A 17,582-nucleotide genomic window follows, 5' to 3' on the forward strand; every position below is an offset into this window, starting at 1 on the left:
TAAAACACAAAAGTGCATCTACAATTAACTGGTTCACTTTTATAGATAATTTGAATTCTATATTTTTTCATATTCATATAAGTTCTAAAATTCTCTATTTGAAATGTGGTTCTAACCTTACTGTTTCACATTATTTTTTAAAGCATACAAGCAGTGAACACTATATATACCTAATGGGACTCCTGTTTGTTTAGAAGGAAATAATATCAACATTGTGACACTGTGCCTTGCCCTGTGTACCTCAGGCTTGGAGTAACACTTGCCCAAGTGATCATGACTGCCATGAGTGCCGACAGTTGCTGACCCAAGACTACTACATCGGCCAGAACCTCTATTGGTCATGGGGCTTCAATGACAGTGAGGTATGTGTGGCATCATGTTAACACTGATGCAGGTATGAATATGTTCTAAGATTACACAAAATTGTTTAAAGATTTGTGTATATGGTTTAGCTGAAGTAACCACAGAATGTCACTCCTGTTGAGGCTAGTATGACCACTACGAAGTTTACTGGAGTACTGTACACTGTTGGTTTTACAGTGCTTATCTAGCAGTGACTGTGGAGGAGTGTTTTTTGTAGCTTTTTTTCAACCTCCTACTGTACCCAAAGTGATTTTTTTAAAGCAGATAACAAAATAGTTTACAAAGAAATTGTTTGTATTTATTGTACACTGCATGTATCTGTATATGCTGACCAGAGGATGGCTTGTTATAACAATAGCCTTATATTACATAGGATCAATTTTATAATAAGATTACCCAGTCCCTTGTCAGACACTTTGAATTAAAATTGTAATTTGTAAAAAATAATAGCTTACAGTATATAAATTGAAAAATCATTAATAAACTATTAAATATACATTCCTGTATGCCTCATTCAACAGGAGTGGAATTTTGCCATTTCGGCATTTTACAATGAAGTGGTTGATGTACCAAATTCCCTGGTGAACAAATACCAATCCCTGGATCTACCCAGACCCATTGGTCACTATACGCAGGCAAGTGGTTCGATACTCATAATGTGTACTTTAAGTGTAGTGGATTCCCACTCGGAACAGTATAATAGTTTCTCGAGCCCCTTCTAGTTCATGTGATCATTTCTACTTTTTATTTTAGCTAGTGGGTTTTAAAACTGGGTTTTTATTAGTGAAAATAATTTAAACTACTATTGTGCATATTCACCCCCTCCTCCAAAATGGTAATAGTTATAATAATTATTAAACATACAAAAATGTTATTAAACATATTAAAAAGAAACTGTTGTCCAAATAGGTTCACGTTCTCTACCTTTGAAATGCTCCAAATGGCATGCTAAAAACTGGAAAAGTACCTATACAACATAACTTATCCTGTCCTAGGTTTAAGTAATCAAAACTAGGGCTAATATATGCCAGATTGGGCCTAATTTAGAACATGTAGTAAACTAGGCTTAGGAAAGTTTGTTTGGTTACCTTCCTTTTCATATCCGCTATGATTTTTTTTTTTTGTACAACAGTTTACTTTTGTATGTTTCTCCAATAGTTGCTACACAACTATCATTTTTGGATGACATGTTGGCATATTTTGCCATTGAAATTAAAAACTAACTTTTAAAAAATACATTATTTTGATTATCTTATGTTCATTATCACTCCAATTATGGTCTACCAGGAATTTCTTGCTTATCCAGACAGTTTCTATTGCATAAAATCACTTACATGATCAGTTCTCCTGTTGCATCTGACCATTAAAAGATAACTGGTTAGTGTTTTACAAACACAAATAATGATATGATCATTACATACAAAATAGTAACAGGAATTGACAAAATTGACAAAAGATTTCTTGAAACCTGCACCTTCAAGAACAAGAGGTCACAGATTCAAGCTATGGAAACAAAGGTGCAAAAACAATTAGAAACTTATCTTTTGCAATCGGTGGTAGATTGTTGGAACAAGTGAGAAGGTTGTGAATGCCAGAACTGTCAGTATAGTTTCAAAGCATCATAACAAAGAGGACTGAGTAAATGGGACACCACAAGCGTAGCTCTCATCCTGTAACTCCCTTGAGGTTACCTCAAGATGATATCAGGGCTTAGCGTCCCCGGCCTTGATCAGGCCTCCTCATTACCGGACTGGTCAACCAGGCTGTTGGATGCGGCTGCTCGCAACCTGACGTATGAGTCACAGCCTGGTTGATCAGGTAACTACACTCAAGTAATTACACAAACAAAAGAGCAGCATTAGGTTACAAATTTCAAGTTTGAATTATAATACAATTTCAAAATTATTAAATAAATTAAGATCACATATTTGTAAATTATTAATTTACATGTTACAAACCCTATTCTGTGATATTAAATGACTACCCCACTCTTGTTATCAAGCTGATTGAGAAAATTTATGAAAACATCCCAAATACAGTATGCTAGTTTTCCAACAAATGTTGCTATACATTACAAATCACAAGTAATATTGGAGACATCCACTTTTTCATCCTCAATTCTGCACACAGTATCCTCCTCCATAATACATGCACAACCTCCAAACATTCTCTAGATCTCTTCAGTTACACTGTAATAACAGTAATCTGATTTTTTCTGACACTGTTTCTCATTATATACACACAACCCCCCTTATTTATTTAAATTAATGAGGTAGGGCAAGGGATGATATAGGTGGAAGCTGGATAGGTGGAAGCTGGATTTGAAGAGATGTAAGGAAGTTCTCATTCCCTGGAAAGGTGGTCAGTAAGTGGAATGAATTTAAGAGGTTGTTGAAGACGAATTCATTCAAAACTAAGAAAAATTATGACGAAAACAATGATGTTCATAGATAATTAATGCAGCAAGTATAAATGGCAAGTAGGTGGGGGGGGGGGTATCTAAAGTATCAAAAACTAGCTCTCAATTCCCTGTAGTCACTGACAGGTAATCACTTCAACTTGTCATATCCCATACAATACCTGCACTTTTTTACTTTCTATTTTAAATTTCACCTATTCCCCTGCCACATGTTTACTAGGCAACCACTTCACTACTACAGTATCTTCCATTCTACAGCTCGTATGGGCAGAAACACAGGAAGTCGGTTGTGGTGCTGTATATAATGGTCCTTGTAGCTTTGGCATACTCAGTTACAACTCCTGCAAGACATATGTATGCAACTATGGCCCTGCTGGAAATTTTTTGGGACATTCAATGTACAAAGTGGGCCCAGCAGCTTCACAGTGTCCTGGTGGAGTATCTCTTACTTACAGTGGCCTTTGCAAGTGATGTCCATGCACTCTCTTGGACAAAAAGTCCAAGTTGTTTTGAAATAAAACTTGCCAATTTCTGTGAACTTACCATACAGTTTTCCATATATGAAATACAAATTATTTTCAGAGAATTAAAAAAATGTAGATTTTAAAAGAAAATAAGAATGTTTCATAATCATCCCCGAGGCATATGTATGGGTTTTCTTGTTCTGAATTTGAAGTGTGGCACCTGACCCATGGCCCATGTTTTTAACATAAAACAGAGGAAACTGTAGAATATCTGTTAGCCATACAATGCAGCTCCAACTTGTACTAACCAACCCCCATTCACTAAATATACATTATACTGTATATATATAGTGACATCTCTGCTTACGAATGCCACTCTTTACGAACTTTTCGGGCTACGAGCCCAATTTCTAAAGAAAATTTGAATTGGGTTACGAACTTTGCCTTGGGAAACGAGTTTGTTGATACGCTTGACCTAGCACGTGGCAGCACGGCAATCGTGCCTCAGTTTACCAGTGGCTCTTGCCTAGTGACAATCGTGCCTCAATTCTTTGTAAAGAATTTCAGTTTTTTATTTTTTATTTTTGGGTATTTGAACATAAAAGAAATTATTATATATATCTTGCCATGGGTCCCAAGAAAGTCAGTGGTAAGGTTCAACCTAAGAAAATAGTTGAGTAGAGGTAGTAGATGATGTCCCTTACTCATTAAGAAAATGTGTGAAGTATGGGAAGAACTGCAAAGTTTTGTTGAAAAACTCGCCCAGATAAAGCTGTAGTATTGACCTTTTAAATGACAATGTGATGTCTTACTACAGACAAATGGTAAAATGTAGGGAAAAACAAGTGTCTTGAGGCATTTTCTTAGTAAGACAAGCAAGCAATGAGCCACAAGCAGGTCCTAGTGGTATGCAGACAAAACGTGCCAGTGTGTGTACCCCCAGAGAAGTCATCACTGCCTGATGTTATAATGGAAGGGGACTCGCCTTCCAAACAGTAACATCTCTCCTCCTCCCCCCACCCCCCTCCTCACTGTCTTCCATATGCCATCAGTAAAGGTAAGTAATAACTTGTACATACTTTTGTACTGAAGAATTTGGGTGAATTAGGTATAAAATTTACTTGGAAGTTAATTTTTTGGGGAGCCTGGAACGGATTAATTCATTTTCTATTATTTCTTATGGGGAAAATCGTTTCAGTTTACGAATTTTCGGGTTAAGAGCCGTCTCTGGGAACAGATTAAATTTGTTAGCTGAGGTACAACTGTATATTGTTTCAGCAATGCTGAAGGCAGCTTCTGGCAAGGATCAAACATGCCTTCTCACTGTGCACAACCCACATGCTGGGGACTTCTTGTTGGCTGTTCTTAATTCTGCCTTGAGCACCCACCTAGACAGGCCATAAGTATATACTGGTGTTACCCTGCACCTTGTGGCTCTTACATATACCAAACATTGGTCTCTGCAGCTATGCATCGGCACACCATTGGCAATTAGACAATATGATTATTTGCAATATTCTGGTTAAAAATTTGTACAACTTTTTTTTTACAGGCTGTTGGTGGTACTACCAATAAAATTTTACGTATCACCAAGAGAATTTTTTTTTAACATGTGAGCATTAGAAAAATTAACAAATTTTGAGCTGACAATCTTGAAGTTATTACAGTGATTTAGGGGCTTAGCGTCCCCGGGGCTCGGTCCTCGACCAGGCCTCCTTTTTTGCTACTCATCCCCAGGAAGCAACCCATAGCAGCTGTCTAACTCTCAGATACCTATTTACTGCTAGGTGAATAGGGGCATCAGGGTCAAAGAAACTCTGCCCATTTGTTTCCGCCTCCACCGGGGATCGAACCCGGAACCTCAGGACTACAAATCTGAAAGGTCTGTCCACTCAGCTGTCAGGCCCCTCACTTGTACACCTCTATAGTGCCACTCCTAACTCTTCACCCTTCGGGCAAATGTAATTTAAGCTTTGTTATCAGGGTTGTTGATTTGTGGAATTAATTACTGTGTAATGGTAACCGTGTAACGGTTTGCTTCCTTAGACAAAAGGCAAGGGATTATTCAACTTCAGTGATAACTGTACACCCACAATAAGATTATCAGTTAACCAATATTTCCATAAACTTCATATTTTCCTTTGAAACAATTTTGCTACTGTTATAGTACACAAACAATAAGAACAACATAAGAATAAAGGTAACTGCAGGAGGCCTATTAGCCCATACAAGGCAGCTCCTATTTATAACCACCCAATCCAACTCGTATATATATGTCCAACCCACGCTTGAAACAATCGAGGGACCCCACCTTCACCACGTTACACGGTAATTTTTCCCACAAATCAACAACTCTTAACAAAGCTTAAATTACATTTGCCGGAAAGGCAAAGGGTGGCACTATAGAGGTGCACAAGTAAATGAATGGACATAACAAAGGGGACATAAATAGGGCACCAAAAGTATCAACACAAGACAAAATATATAGCAATAGCTTTTTATTTCAAAAGTTAAATATTTACAGTAATGTCAATAAGCTAATCTTACAAAAGATAAGATATAATTTACTTTATGCACTATACTGTACCTTGCAATGGCCACTTCAACTAAAATGTAGACAACCTATGTTTAAAGTTTTCAATGCAATATTTTTAATATGCATTTTTTAAATTCTGCTCAAATTCATGTCAAGGATAAAAAAAAATTGTCACAAGTCATTCTCGATATCAAGTCTCTTTAAAACATATTTGACCGATCACAATTTCCAACTTAAGTGCTGTTGCATTAGTACTATTGAAATTTTAACCATGCCAACTTTTGCTATAATTGAATCTGAAAAGTAAAATTGAAAGGAAAACTTATATAGCATTACCATGTATGTAAATGGGTAGATGCAAGAGCAGAAACAAAAGAAATTATAAATGGAGAAAAGTAAATACTAACTGTACAGTTTCAAGAAACTGTAATGTGGTTTCAGTGTGGAATTGAAGACTCAAAAATATTCTGGTCACCATCACATGATAGAATGCAAAAGTAGTCAAAGAAATGGGTCTTCGATGGGAGAATAGTACTGCACGGTTCTGTTTTCATGCCTAAAGTACATGCCTATGACTGTTTTCATCAGGAAATGATCATCATATCTTAACAAAATAATACAATGATTCAATTATCATAATAATATACAACTGAAAATATGTTTTAAGTAATTTATTACTCTGAAACTTTTTGATGAAGCTATTATCACAATTTAAAACTAAACATATCAACCCTGATTTTGATCGTGGTGGCCCCGAGCAAACTTTCGTTTACGCAGAGCTTGGACATCCACTTCTGGGTATTGCTTCTGAAGTTTGTCCATATCCATATGTGGGAAGCGTCGCAAAAGCATACAGACGTGGTTGCGAATAAGTCTGCAAAAAAAGAAGAAAAACCACATTATCTTAATTTGTAAGTTAATTTTGAACATTTAATTACATTTGATGATGAAATGTACACTTCATAATATTTAAAGAAATTACAACTTTGTAAAAAGGCTCGTAGTGTACACAGAATTACAATACAGTACTGCAAGTAAAAAGAAATAATTATTTTTTACTTTCCTACTAGATTATTGAAAATGTACTTTTTATATATTATTTAGGCATCTTCTTCTTGAGGTTATCTTGAGATGATTTTGGGGCTTTAGTGTCCCCGCGGCCCGGTCCTCGACCAGGCCTCCACCCCCAGGAAGCAGCCCGTGACAGCTGACTAACACCCAGGTACCTATTTTACTGCTAGGTAACAGGGGCATAGGGTGAAAGAAACTCTGCCCAATGTTTCTCGCCGGCGCCTGGGATCGAACCCAGGACCACAGGATCACAAGTCCAGCGTGCTGTCCGCTCGGCCGACCGGCATGTACATAATTATCTATCAGTTGCAGCAAGGAGAAAAAAAAAACAAAATGAAATAAAAAGCAGAAAATAGAGCAAAAATTGGTACAAAGAAAACTATAACGGTTCTGGTCCTTTTATGTAACCCTAATAGAAACTGATACAGTATATAAAAGTCTCATATTGCACTGTTGCACAGAAATGCAAAAATATTATTTTCTTATCCAAAGTAAATAACCTTTTTTCAGCTGCCTGATCAGTGATAGATGAAATGTTTATGCTAATTTCACCTTTCCAAAGCTATTTGTAGGGTTAAAACAATGATTTGGTTTCAAAATGTTTGGACATTTTCTCAGTTATAGATATCCAAACAATTTGTATATGCATTATGGTAGGTGCTGCCAGTTTACATGAATTAACATTTCTACAATGCTCTATTACTTTTTAGCATAAACCTATTTCTGTTTTAAGTAACTGGTAGAAAAATTAAACATGGCAAGAGTGTTTCTAGCATTCAGAAATTGGGTTCACTAATTTGACAATTTTGTGTAATCCGTGAACTCAAGATCTTGGGACTAAGATAATCCACACAGCCTCTGGATCTTGTTCATCAAATGTCTATGAAAGCCCTAGTTCTGATATCTTGTATTTTAGGCCTGTATATCAAACTATGTCACTTTTTGATACATATCTGGGCTAGACATTAGAGCAATGGTCTCACTTCATGCAGACTGGCGTTCAATCCTGACTGTCCAAGTGGCTTGACACCATTCCTCCCCCAGTCGCATCCAAAATCCTTATCCTGATCCCTTCCAAGTGTTAGTCATAATGGCTTGACACTTTATCCTGATAGTTCCCTTCTTGTTCATCGAATCGGGTAAATAAATCAGCATGGAAAGTGTGTATTCAACCAGAGATTTACCAAACAGAGGTTCATTGAAACAAGGTTCCACTGTACATACAGTATATGCATGCATATACAGTGTACTGTATGCACACATTCACTTTGACCTCGTTCTGACAGTTCCTGCAACGGCGCTGGAACCAATCGTATTGGGGTTTGCCTTTCCATTGGAGAATTTCATCGCTGTGGAGAAGGGGGGGGGGACCTGCTGCTTGGGTGACAGCTTTTCCCCTGTATCAATCAACCCTGGCTCTGCACCCTGGAGAGGCCACTCCAGACCGACAACCAGAGTACAACTCCGTAGTCTCCTGTGACTACTACTACGCTATATATATTAATTATTATATATACAGTATATAAGCTTGTGTACACATGCTACAGCATTCAAAAATAACATTAATTACATAAAAATATTTGTAGAAATAGGCATGAAGTATGAATTTGAGGATCTGAAGGTAGAATAGTTGCAGATTTTGTGAGTAACCTAATCAGTAATGTATGCGTGCTTTTTGCTTGCTTGTTAGTGTGTTGCATGTCTATCATTTGGTATCTAGATAACACAACAAAAGGACTTGCTCTTATTTTTTAGCTATTTCTAGAGTTAGATCCAGCTGTACAGTGCCTCAGCTATTATACCCGGTGCATTTATATCTCCAGATACTGCGGTGCTGTCATACTTGCTCTTGTGACTGTGAATGCTGGTTGCTTCCAACACCTCTAGTTCATACTCATTCCACTTGTTTACCACTCACGAGATGCAAACAGATCCCTGTATTTCTCTGGCTCATCAGGTTTATATTTAAATTTCACCTCATGAGGTATTAATTTGTTTCTGTTTTCATTTAAACGTTTACTTCAGCTAACCTTAAATGCTTAGATCACAATTGGGATAGGTGACTAAGTAGTATCATTACAGGCAGGAGATTCTTGGCCTCGGTACCCAGTGTTACAGCATGCCCTGAAAACAGGACTCAGCCCAAGCCTACACATAACCCCCACATTACATTACAACATGTAATTAATACAGTGCACTGGCTTATGACATTGTCATAGAATCATTCAATGTTTTCTTTCATTTCTCATTTTTATCCCAACCTTGATTTTGATAGATTATTAGTTAATATATATTATGTTACAAATTATAAGCAATTGGGGATTTAACTCAAAGTAGGAATGATTCCATGTCAGTGATTCCTCTCACCCATGAAAATGCCAAAAATCATCTTCTATTATATTTTCAATTATATTAGACACCATTTTAGGCAGAACCTTTAATACAAATCTTGTTTTATAATAAAACCACAATATTGAGGCTGAAAAATGTAATACTAAGCAAAAACATTAAACCAAAATGTAATATTTAACAACTCACCTCAAAGTTTTTCTCCTCTCCACAAATTCCTTCTCCTTCAAAAGCCTTTGAAACCTCCATATATCACCCTTTTTGCTTTCAACTTCATTTGTCTTGGGTTGCATCCATTCAGGAATGGGATGTTCATCAAACTCCTTTCGAACAACACGACCTGTTTAAAATTTACAAATACCTGTAAAAGCATGAAGACTGGCAAAGGTTCTACGCTCGTAATGGATACTTAATTAACCCTCTGGCTGCGACACCTATGTTTCAGCTTTAACTCCACACAAGGCAAAAAAAAAAATATGCTCTCTCCAGCTGTGCAAAAATTGTACTTAATTGATGCTTTACATTTTTGTAAAGTAAAGCCTCACTACCACTTACCACAGCCAAAGGGTTAACTACATGCATTATCTTTTACCACCTTGTACAGCCTAAATTACATGAATTTAACCAAGGAATACTGTAGTTATTTGAGTACTGTATCCTGATTATTATTTAAGACTATAATCCCATCAGTTATTTGTTGGGTTCCAGATAAGTTCAGACATAAATGCTATTGAACCCAATTTATGACACGGTAGGTACTGTATAATCTGGATAATACTAAATAAACAGTCTTTACCAAGAGCATCGTGAACCACAGCACTGGGTCTTTCTCCTGTCTCGCCAGTTTCTAACAGCCAATATGCACGATCTCTCTCCCGCACTACATCCTCCAAATTTTTCATACTTTCCTCGACCTGAAATAATAAATTCATAAAACAATGGTGGCAGGACTATATTAAAAAAAAAAAAAGGCCTCATTAAGCAAAAGATATATCCTCAGAAGCAGTTAATCAAGATTCGGATTTGGAAAAAAATTAGTGTTTTCACACTGCATACATACACAATATTTAAGATTCTATTAAAACAAATTATGTTTATAAATAGAGAATGCAACTTTTTATAGTATTATACAGTATAAGGCAGTCTGGTCAGAGTAGAAGAACCTGTTAGCAACGGCTAGTCATGCAGCCCATCCTCTTAAGTACTGTGTCACATCACAATTTTTTTTTACAATACTGTACTAAATTGCTTGAACCTGACCTACCCGAGGACCCGTGAATATAGAATGTAACAGCCCATCAATGTATTAAGCTACTGTGATTCATTTGGAATTATTTTGGTTTATGGTAAATCCCTTTTGTTTTTTTTTTGCCCCATACCTAATCATGGTAATATTTTTTTTATACATCTTGTTCTCTTTTTAACATTAAAGAACTTTTGTAACAATCTAAATAGTTATTCTTTTATGAATAATCTTTCTGGATAAGAATTATATCATACATACCTTATCAATTCTTTCAGGACTGGGAAAAAGTTTGTGCTCCTCAAGTGCAGCATGTTCCATTGTTAGCAACATGTTTTTCTCCTTCAGGAGCACATACCTGATTGAGCAGATAAACACCGTCATCAAATACATTAATCACATCTATCTATAGTATATCTTTGATGTTTTACTTCCTCCATCAATACTTTAATTCTGCAGGATAATCAAATTAAAAATCTTGTCCAAATGCTGGACAGTACTAATGTCCCATGTAATGACAAAACAGCTGGTTGGATAATGGGAACTTTGACCTAGGTTGAATATTGGTACAGAAGCAAAACCTGAGAGGTTTTGAGAGGAAACCCATGTGAGAGAAACCTCATCAATGGATTTCATTCCAGTTTGAGCTCGATGGTGCTTCCTCTTTCCCAAAAGGATCGGCACAATTTATGAATATCATTAGTGGTGCACTTCAGGGCTCTGTATTTACATCAACAATGGATTGTGTGCAAATGAAGAAAGTTAAACGTTAATGTAGGCAAAAAGTAACGTAATTTTACTTGAAAATGAAATGGGATTTTGTAAATCGGTAGAGTGGCAAGATGTAGAAATTTGAACTGTATAAATTGGAGGAAGAGGTACTGGAATAAGCACAAGTTTTAATTACTTGGGAGGAGTGTCAGATAAAAATGGGAGTGTGGAAGGAGAATTAAGAAAAAATTATGAGTGGAAGAGTGACAGGCAAGGTGAATAAAGTAGTACAGTACTATACTGTAATGAAAGGAAGGAATGTTAGTACTGTATAAGAGTTAAGAACAGCTAGCATATGAATATATAGCCTATATGGGGCTGTACCCAGATCGTTATATCTGGGGGCTTAAAATGTTGGTAACTTTTTAAGTCATATTTGGGAGAGCAACAGGATGGATGGTGGGCAGGTGGGTTTTGGCTGGCTGTCTGGCTGGTCGGCCCTCTTTACGCACAGGTCTGGGGTGATGGTAAAAAGTGTCAATGGAACAAATTCACAGATAACTGAAGAATAGGATGCAGTAAAACTGTTTGGTTTTGCAAAGATTGAATATTTATCATGCCACATTTAATTACATTGTCAATAGCCATGATCAGTAAGTGTAGCTGTTCTCTCCTCTTCTTTTTTATAACTGACATGTTTTATCATCAACAGTGTGATCATGCATTTCAGATATACAGTACTACTCTTAGAACAATGGTAACATTTCTTAAAGTCAGAAGGATACAAGGTTGTTAAATGCTGTAGCAAACAAATGCCACATGTTGGGTTGAATTTTTTATTTTTACTTCTTTTTCATACAATCGTTTCCAATATGACTGTACCCCTGATGCATTTATTCACAATACTCTGTAGATAGAAAATCAACTTTAGTGTGTATTAGTCTCCTTAGCTCTGGACTACATTTACCCTAAATATAGTATAGAGGCCACCTACCTCAGCACCTCTCATACCCCATGCATCGAACCATGGCTCTATGGGATTAATATGGTATGGCCCAATGGCTGTGTGGTGTGTCCTGCACACTCTCCAGTTTTCCAGATCTCTGTTTGGATATGGTGAGGTTTGGCAGAAACTTATCATAACTTGATTTAGAATCTATGCCAGTCTGCACTATCTGGCAAAACCTCTGGTTTTCTGAATTGCTATTTGGATAAATAATAACCAGATATCACAGCCAGATAAATATCTGGCTGTGATTTTAGCTGGATAATCCAAATATTCGTATAAGCGGGCTTTGAATAAGTGAGCTCATACTGTAGCCTTGTTTATCCTTACAATCATTGTTATCCCATCCGTCACAATTTTCATGTTGAAGTATATCGTCATTATCCCTCACAGGGCATTCACAACATCTACAATAAGTAGTTTTGAGCATTTCCATAGTCTGGTCAGGTTCTGCTGCAAAATGATCAACATTAACATTTCAATTTTCTTTTCTGTGAGCAACAATTGACCTTTCTTTCTTCTTGAAAACTTCGTACCAAGCAGCAAGAAAGGGTGGGGGAAGGGGGAGGAGATCAAAGAACTTGAGTGAAAGGTGTGGTGTCCATACCTCATGGAAACACTTTTATTGTGACTAATCCCCTGATGAGGAACAAAACATCTCCATTAAGATGTTTTGCTCCTCATATCATATATATGATATGACATAAGCATCATAACTTTCAGCCTGGACAATGACTGAATTAACTTTGTTCATTAATATCATACATACCACAACTTATGAAGATCTTCATTGCTCTTGATTCGCAGTTCTTCTAATTTCCAAGCACGGCCAACCTTAACTACCGACTCTCCCCAGTTCTTCTCATCATCAAAGAACTCTGACAAGCCCTTACAGCAACCAGAAGTATGGATGAAAGTCCTGAACACCACAAAAAAAATTATATTAAATGTATATTTCATCAGCAGTGATTTAGTAAACCAAAATAAAGGCAAGGTAATTATCAGAAGAAAATGCTAACTTTACGACTATCAAGCACTTGGAAGGGATATGAGGTAAAATTTAGGATAGGACTTAGGAAAATAAAGGTGCCCAACCACAGGACAGTCGGGGATTGAACACCGACCTGCATGAAGGGAGACCATCGCTCTACTGTCCACTCCACGTGGCTGGGTATTTAAATTTAGTAAACCACTGTTAATTCTCCATCATTATTACTACTGTATATTTCTAATATCACATACCAGAACCTTGGCTGACCTAGTTTATATGGCATAGTAGGCTTACCAGAATTGAAAACAATGTACCAATACATACATTTTAAACACACAGTAGCTCTTTTTTTTTTTTTAAGAATAAATGAAACTGTAGAAGGCTTATTGACCCATATGAGGCAGCTCCTATTTATATCCACCCAAACTTTCAGATACTGTATACAGTATGTCTAACTTGACCTTTAAATAATTGAGTGATCCAATACCTTATGCTGCCCTGTATTTTAACTTCATAAATCAACAACTCTCTTTCCCAACCAATATTTTCCTGAATGTAAACTTATTTTAGTTGTATCTAGTATTCTTAAAACTTATTTATTTCCCCCCCCCCCCTTCTTTATACTCTTTTTCAATTATATATTTATATTTACACATTTACATATATATTTTGTTAGGCTGCAATAGGAAGGATTAGGTATGGTTAGATTAATATTCGGTAACTTTAGGTTTTAAAATTCATTGACAAACCATATCCTGTACAATGGGACAATGAGATGATATATATATATATATATATATATATATATATATATATATATATATATATATATATATATATATATATATATATATAATATATATATAATATATATATAATATATATATAATATATATATTATATAATATATTATATAATATATATATTATATAATATATATATTATATAATATATATATTATATAATATATATATTATATAATATATATATTATATAATATATATATTATATAATATATATATTATATAATATATATATTATATAATATATATATTATATAATATATATAATTATATATATATATAATATATATATTATATATATATATATATATATATATATTATATATATATATATATATTATATATATATATATATATATAGACCTAAAATATTGTTAGTAAAGAGGATAGACCTAAAATCATGTTAGTAAAGAGATAAATAAACCAGGTTCATGCCAGTAACCCCTTCAGCAGGTGATTAGACAGTGAGAACGAGTCGTTTCTTACTTGAAACAACTGGTGGTCGTTACGGCTGCCAGAGGAGGCGTGAACGTCTGACTAGATGTGACGTGTAGCCGGTTGAGCTTAAGAAGTGTAGTAGTGAGGGCGGACGAGGCCCTGCGCACCGCCGCCATTACTACAACACTGAGGCCACCCAGCACAGGGATGCCAGATCTAAATTGTAGAAAGTAGCGAGCTGACGGGCTAAAAGTAGCGGATTTGTAATAAGAGTAGCCCAATCTTTTTTAGTGAATGATATGGGTTTCAAAGTAATATATTTTGATATATAGTGTGCACTACACGATGTTAATTGTTTTATTAATATTATTTCTGCACACACACATATTATATATATTATATATACAAGTGGGATTATATAATATATAATCCCACTTGTTCACTTGTAACTCACTTGTAACACTTACATGTTGTGCTTCCTGTTTTAACCTGCTATGTTAAATGGGATTACAATACAATACAATACAATTTTATTTAGGTAAGGTACATACATACAATAAATTTTTACAAGGATTGGTTGACTTATAGGTAGAGCTAGTACATACAATACCTAAAGCCACTATTACGCAAAGCGTTTCGGGCATGATAAACTTAAATGACAAGCTTAATACTAATTGAGCATGAGTAGAATGAAAACAAGAAATGAAAACATAGATGAAAAAGCAGCACAAATACAATTATGTCGACAAACAGCGCTCTTTAAAGAAAAAACAGACATTGGTTGACAATAGAAGGGTAAGGTAGGTTACAGGGAATTTATTAGGTATAGCTTCGCTTTTAACTTAAACTGGTTGAGAGAGGTACAGTCTTTAACATGGTTGGGAAGGTCATTCCACATTCTGGGCCCCTTGATTTGTAGAGCATTTCTAGTTTGATTAAGACGTACTCTAGGAATATCAAAACTGTATTTATTTCTGGTGTGATGCTCATGGGTTCTGTTACAACCTTCTATGAAGCTTTTGAGATCAGGATTCCGTGTCTCCGTGGTGTAGTGGTAGCAGTCTCCGTGGTGTAGTGGTAAGACACTCGCCTGGCGTTCCGCGAGCGCTATGTCATGGGTTCGTATCCTGGCCGGGGAGGATTTACTGGGCGCAATTCCTTAACTGTAGCCTCTGTTTAACACAACAGTAAAATGTGTACTTGGATGAAAAAACGATTCTTCGCGGCAGGGGATCGTATTCCAGGGACCATAGGATTAAGGACTTGCCCGAAACGCTACGCGTACTAGTGGCTGTACAAGAATGTAACAACTCTTGTATATATTTTTTGTATATATTTTTTTGTATCTCAAAAAAAAAAAAAAAAAGGATTGGCATTATAGTTTAGAGTTTTATATATGTATACTACACATGAGAGAATGTGCAGTGACTTAATTGACAGTGACGTTCAAATTGATTACAGAGATATTGTGATTATGAGTTAATACATTGTTTACATCATGTGCTGCAAAATATCTGCAATTTAGATCATTAAAGTGATAATTGTCATAGATAGTGGATAAGAGGTTAAGTTCAGGGTCTATACTTGTCTGCATAAAAAAAAAAGCTGATTGCAGGAAAAACAAGGGAAGAAAGGCAAATAACAAGGTAGAAATAAGCTATAAAATAGGGGAAAAAATGTACACCATACAGTACAAAGCAAACACAAAAGGGGCTTACAGGGGTACAATGGAGTAAGGGAGTATGGCTAGGCTAGGCAACCTAGGTAATAAATGAGATTAACGAAAGAACATATAAACATGGACTATACAAAACACAAGATATAGAAATACAAAACAAAAATATAAACAAGACTAAGCAATACAAAAACAAATTGAGCAAAAATGAAAAATGAGGTAGATTGCTTACAAGTACTCTCAGGTACACTGTAAGTAACAATTTGCAATTTGAGATGCAGGCAAAGCCAGGGGTACAATGGAGTAAGGGAGCATGGCGAGGCTAGGCAACCTAGGTAATAAATGGAATCAAAGAAAAGTTGAATAATAAGCATAGGCAAATTTAAGCTAATGATTATTAACTATAAATAGTTCAGTTATGACTGTATAATTAATAAGACCTGAAGAACTATTTATGCACTCAGTTAAATAATTTCAGTAAATGACTAGTTAAGAGTAAGTTAAAAATTAAGTCAGAAAATGAAACAATGAGACTTAGGAAACCTAGCCCCACTAGTTGACAGGGGGTTAATTAAGTTAATTCACTGGGAGTGATAATGAGCTGAGACAGACCACATTGGGAGAGGAAAGCGTTGAGGTTCTCTTCTTTAGTAATTGTGAACATTTTGCCCTCTGCGGTTTTTCTCACCTTTATCAGTCCATCTCTAACGAAGCACTGATGAATCGCATCTGGGTTTTTTTGACGGATTTGACGCAGGCGGTAGAGGAGGTGCTGTCTGTTCCTAGTCAAGCACTCGTTGATGTATAATCCCTTCCGTTGGGTTACAGCTGTCCGGACTAGATTGGATTTCGTGAACTGGGAAGACAGCTTCAGGCGAATTTTCCGTTGGTTTTGACCTGATGGATTCTTTTTGCCTACTCTGTAGGCAGCAATAACCAGTATCAAGAGCTGATACTGGAGATCTGTGGAGGTGCGAATGCACCCTGCGTGACGGGAGATGTCTCCCTTGTGAATGTGTAAAAAGAAGCCTTCAAGTATTAGGTACACAAATAGAAGTCAACACCCATATCAGAAGATATTTAGAAAAATTGTATAACACGCTTTCCATGAAACTATTACAAAATCCACTATGATCTCTTTTATATGGCAAACTTTAGCTATTTTGTGTAACAACTTAATCTCATACTTTTAATATTCATAGTAATCGAAATATTCATATTTTTTTATATACAAGAGATGAAACAGAAAGCCATAAGTTAGATCTGTGTGTTGTTGTGTTGATTTAGGGGCGACGACGATCGTGGGATCGGATGCGCCCATTAGATCTGTGTGTCGCTCCTGAAGACGTCAGTAAGGAGACGGACTTCTAGCAAATACCTTCCTGTGATTGGCTGTTGCTGGGAATGCCAACACTCTTTCTATAAATTAAATGCAAACTAAGAAATACGTCCTTTTACACAATAATATCTTTATTTCGAACACAATCTCTTTGTTTTGTACAAGACAGAAATT

At 35.9% G+C, this 17,582-nt stretch overlaps 2 protein-coding genes across 5 annotated transcripts in view; one reads left to right on the forward strand and one right to left on the reverse strand.

The window, feature by feature from the left end:
* The window catches only part of LOC123768375 (CRISP/Allergen/PR-1), a 112,255-nt gene extending 108,853 nt beyond the window's left edge, over positions 1–3,402 (forward strand). For all 4 annotated transcript variants that reach the window (XM_069336295.1, XM_045758830.2, XM_069336296.1 and 1 more), the window contains exons 6-8: positions 246–362; positions 885–998; positions 3,041–3,402. In XM_069336295.1, the coding sequence (XP_069192396.1) occupies positions 246–362; positions 885–998; positions 3,041–3,253 (444 nt within the window). In that variant the 3' untranslated portion in view covers positions 3,254–3,402. The remainder of the gene's footprint in view (positions 1–245; positions 363–884; positions 999–3,040) is intronic.
* A 2,327-nt stretch (positions 3,403–5,729) lies between these two features.
* mRpL47 (mitochondrial ribosomal protein L47) lies at positions 5,730–14,600 on the reverse strand. The gene is made up of 6 exons (XM_045758829.2): positions 14,443–14,600; positions 12,932–13,081; positions 10,707–10,803; positions 9,999–10,116; positions 9,392–9,542; positions 5,730–6,656 (listed from the first exon to the last, which is right to left on the reverse strand). Exons 1-6 carry the CDS (start codon positions 14,568–14,570, stop codon positions 6,509–6,511), a joined length of 792 nt encoding a protein of 263 aa, XP_045614785.2. The 5' UTR covers positions 14,571–14,600; the 3' UTR covers positions 5,730–6,508.
* Between the last annotated feature and the right edge of the window lie 2,982 nt (positions 14,601–17,582).

This window comes from Procambarus clarkii, chromosome 35 (assembly GCF_040958095.1).
Source record: "Procambarus clarkii isolate CNS0578487 chromosome 35, FALCON_Pclarkii_2.0, whole genome shotgun sequence".
NCBI lineage: Eukaryota > Metazoa > Arthropoda > Malacostraca > Decapoda > Cambaridae > Procambarus > Procambarus clarkii.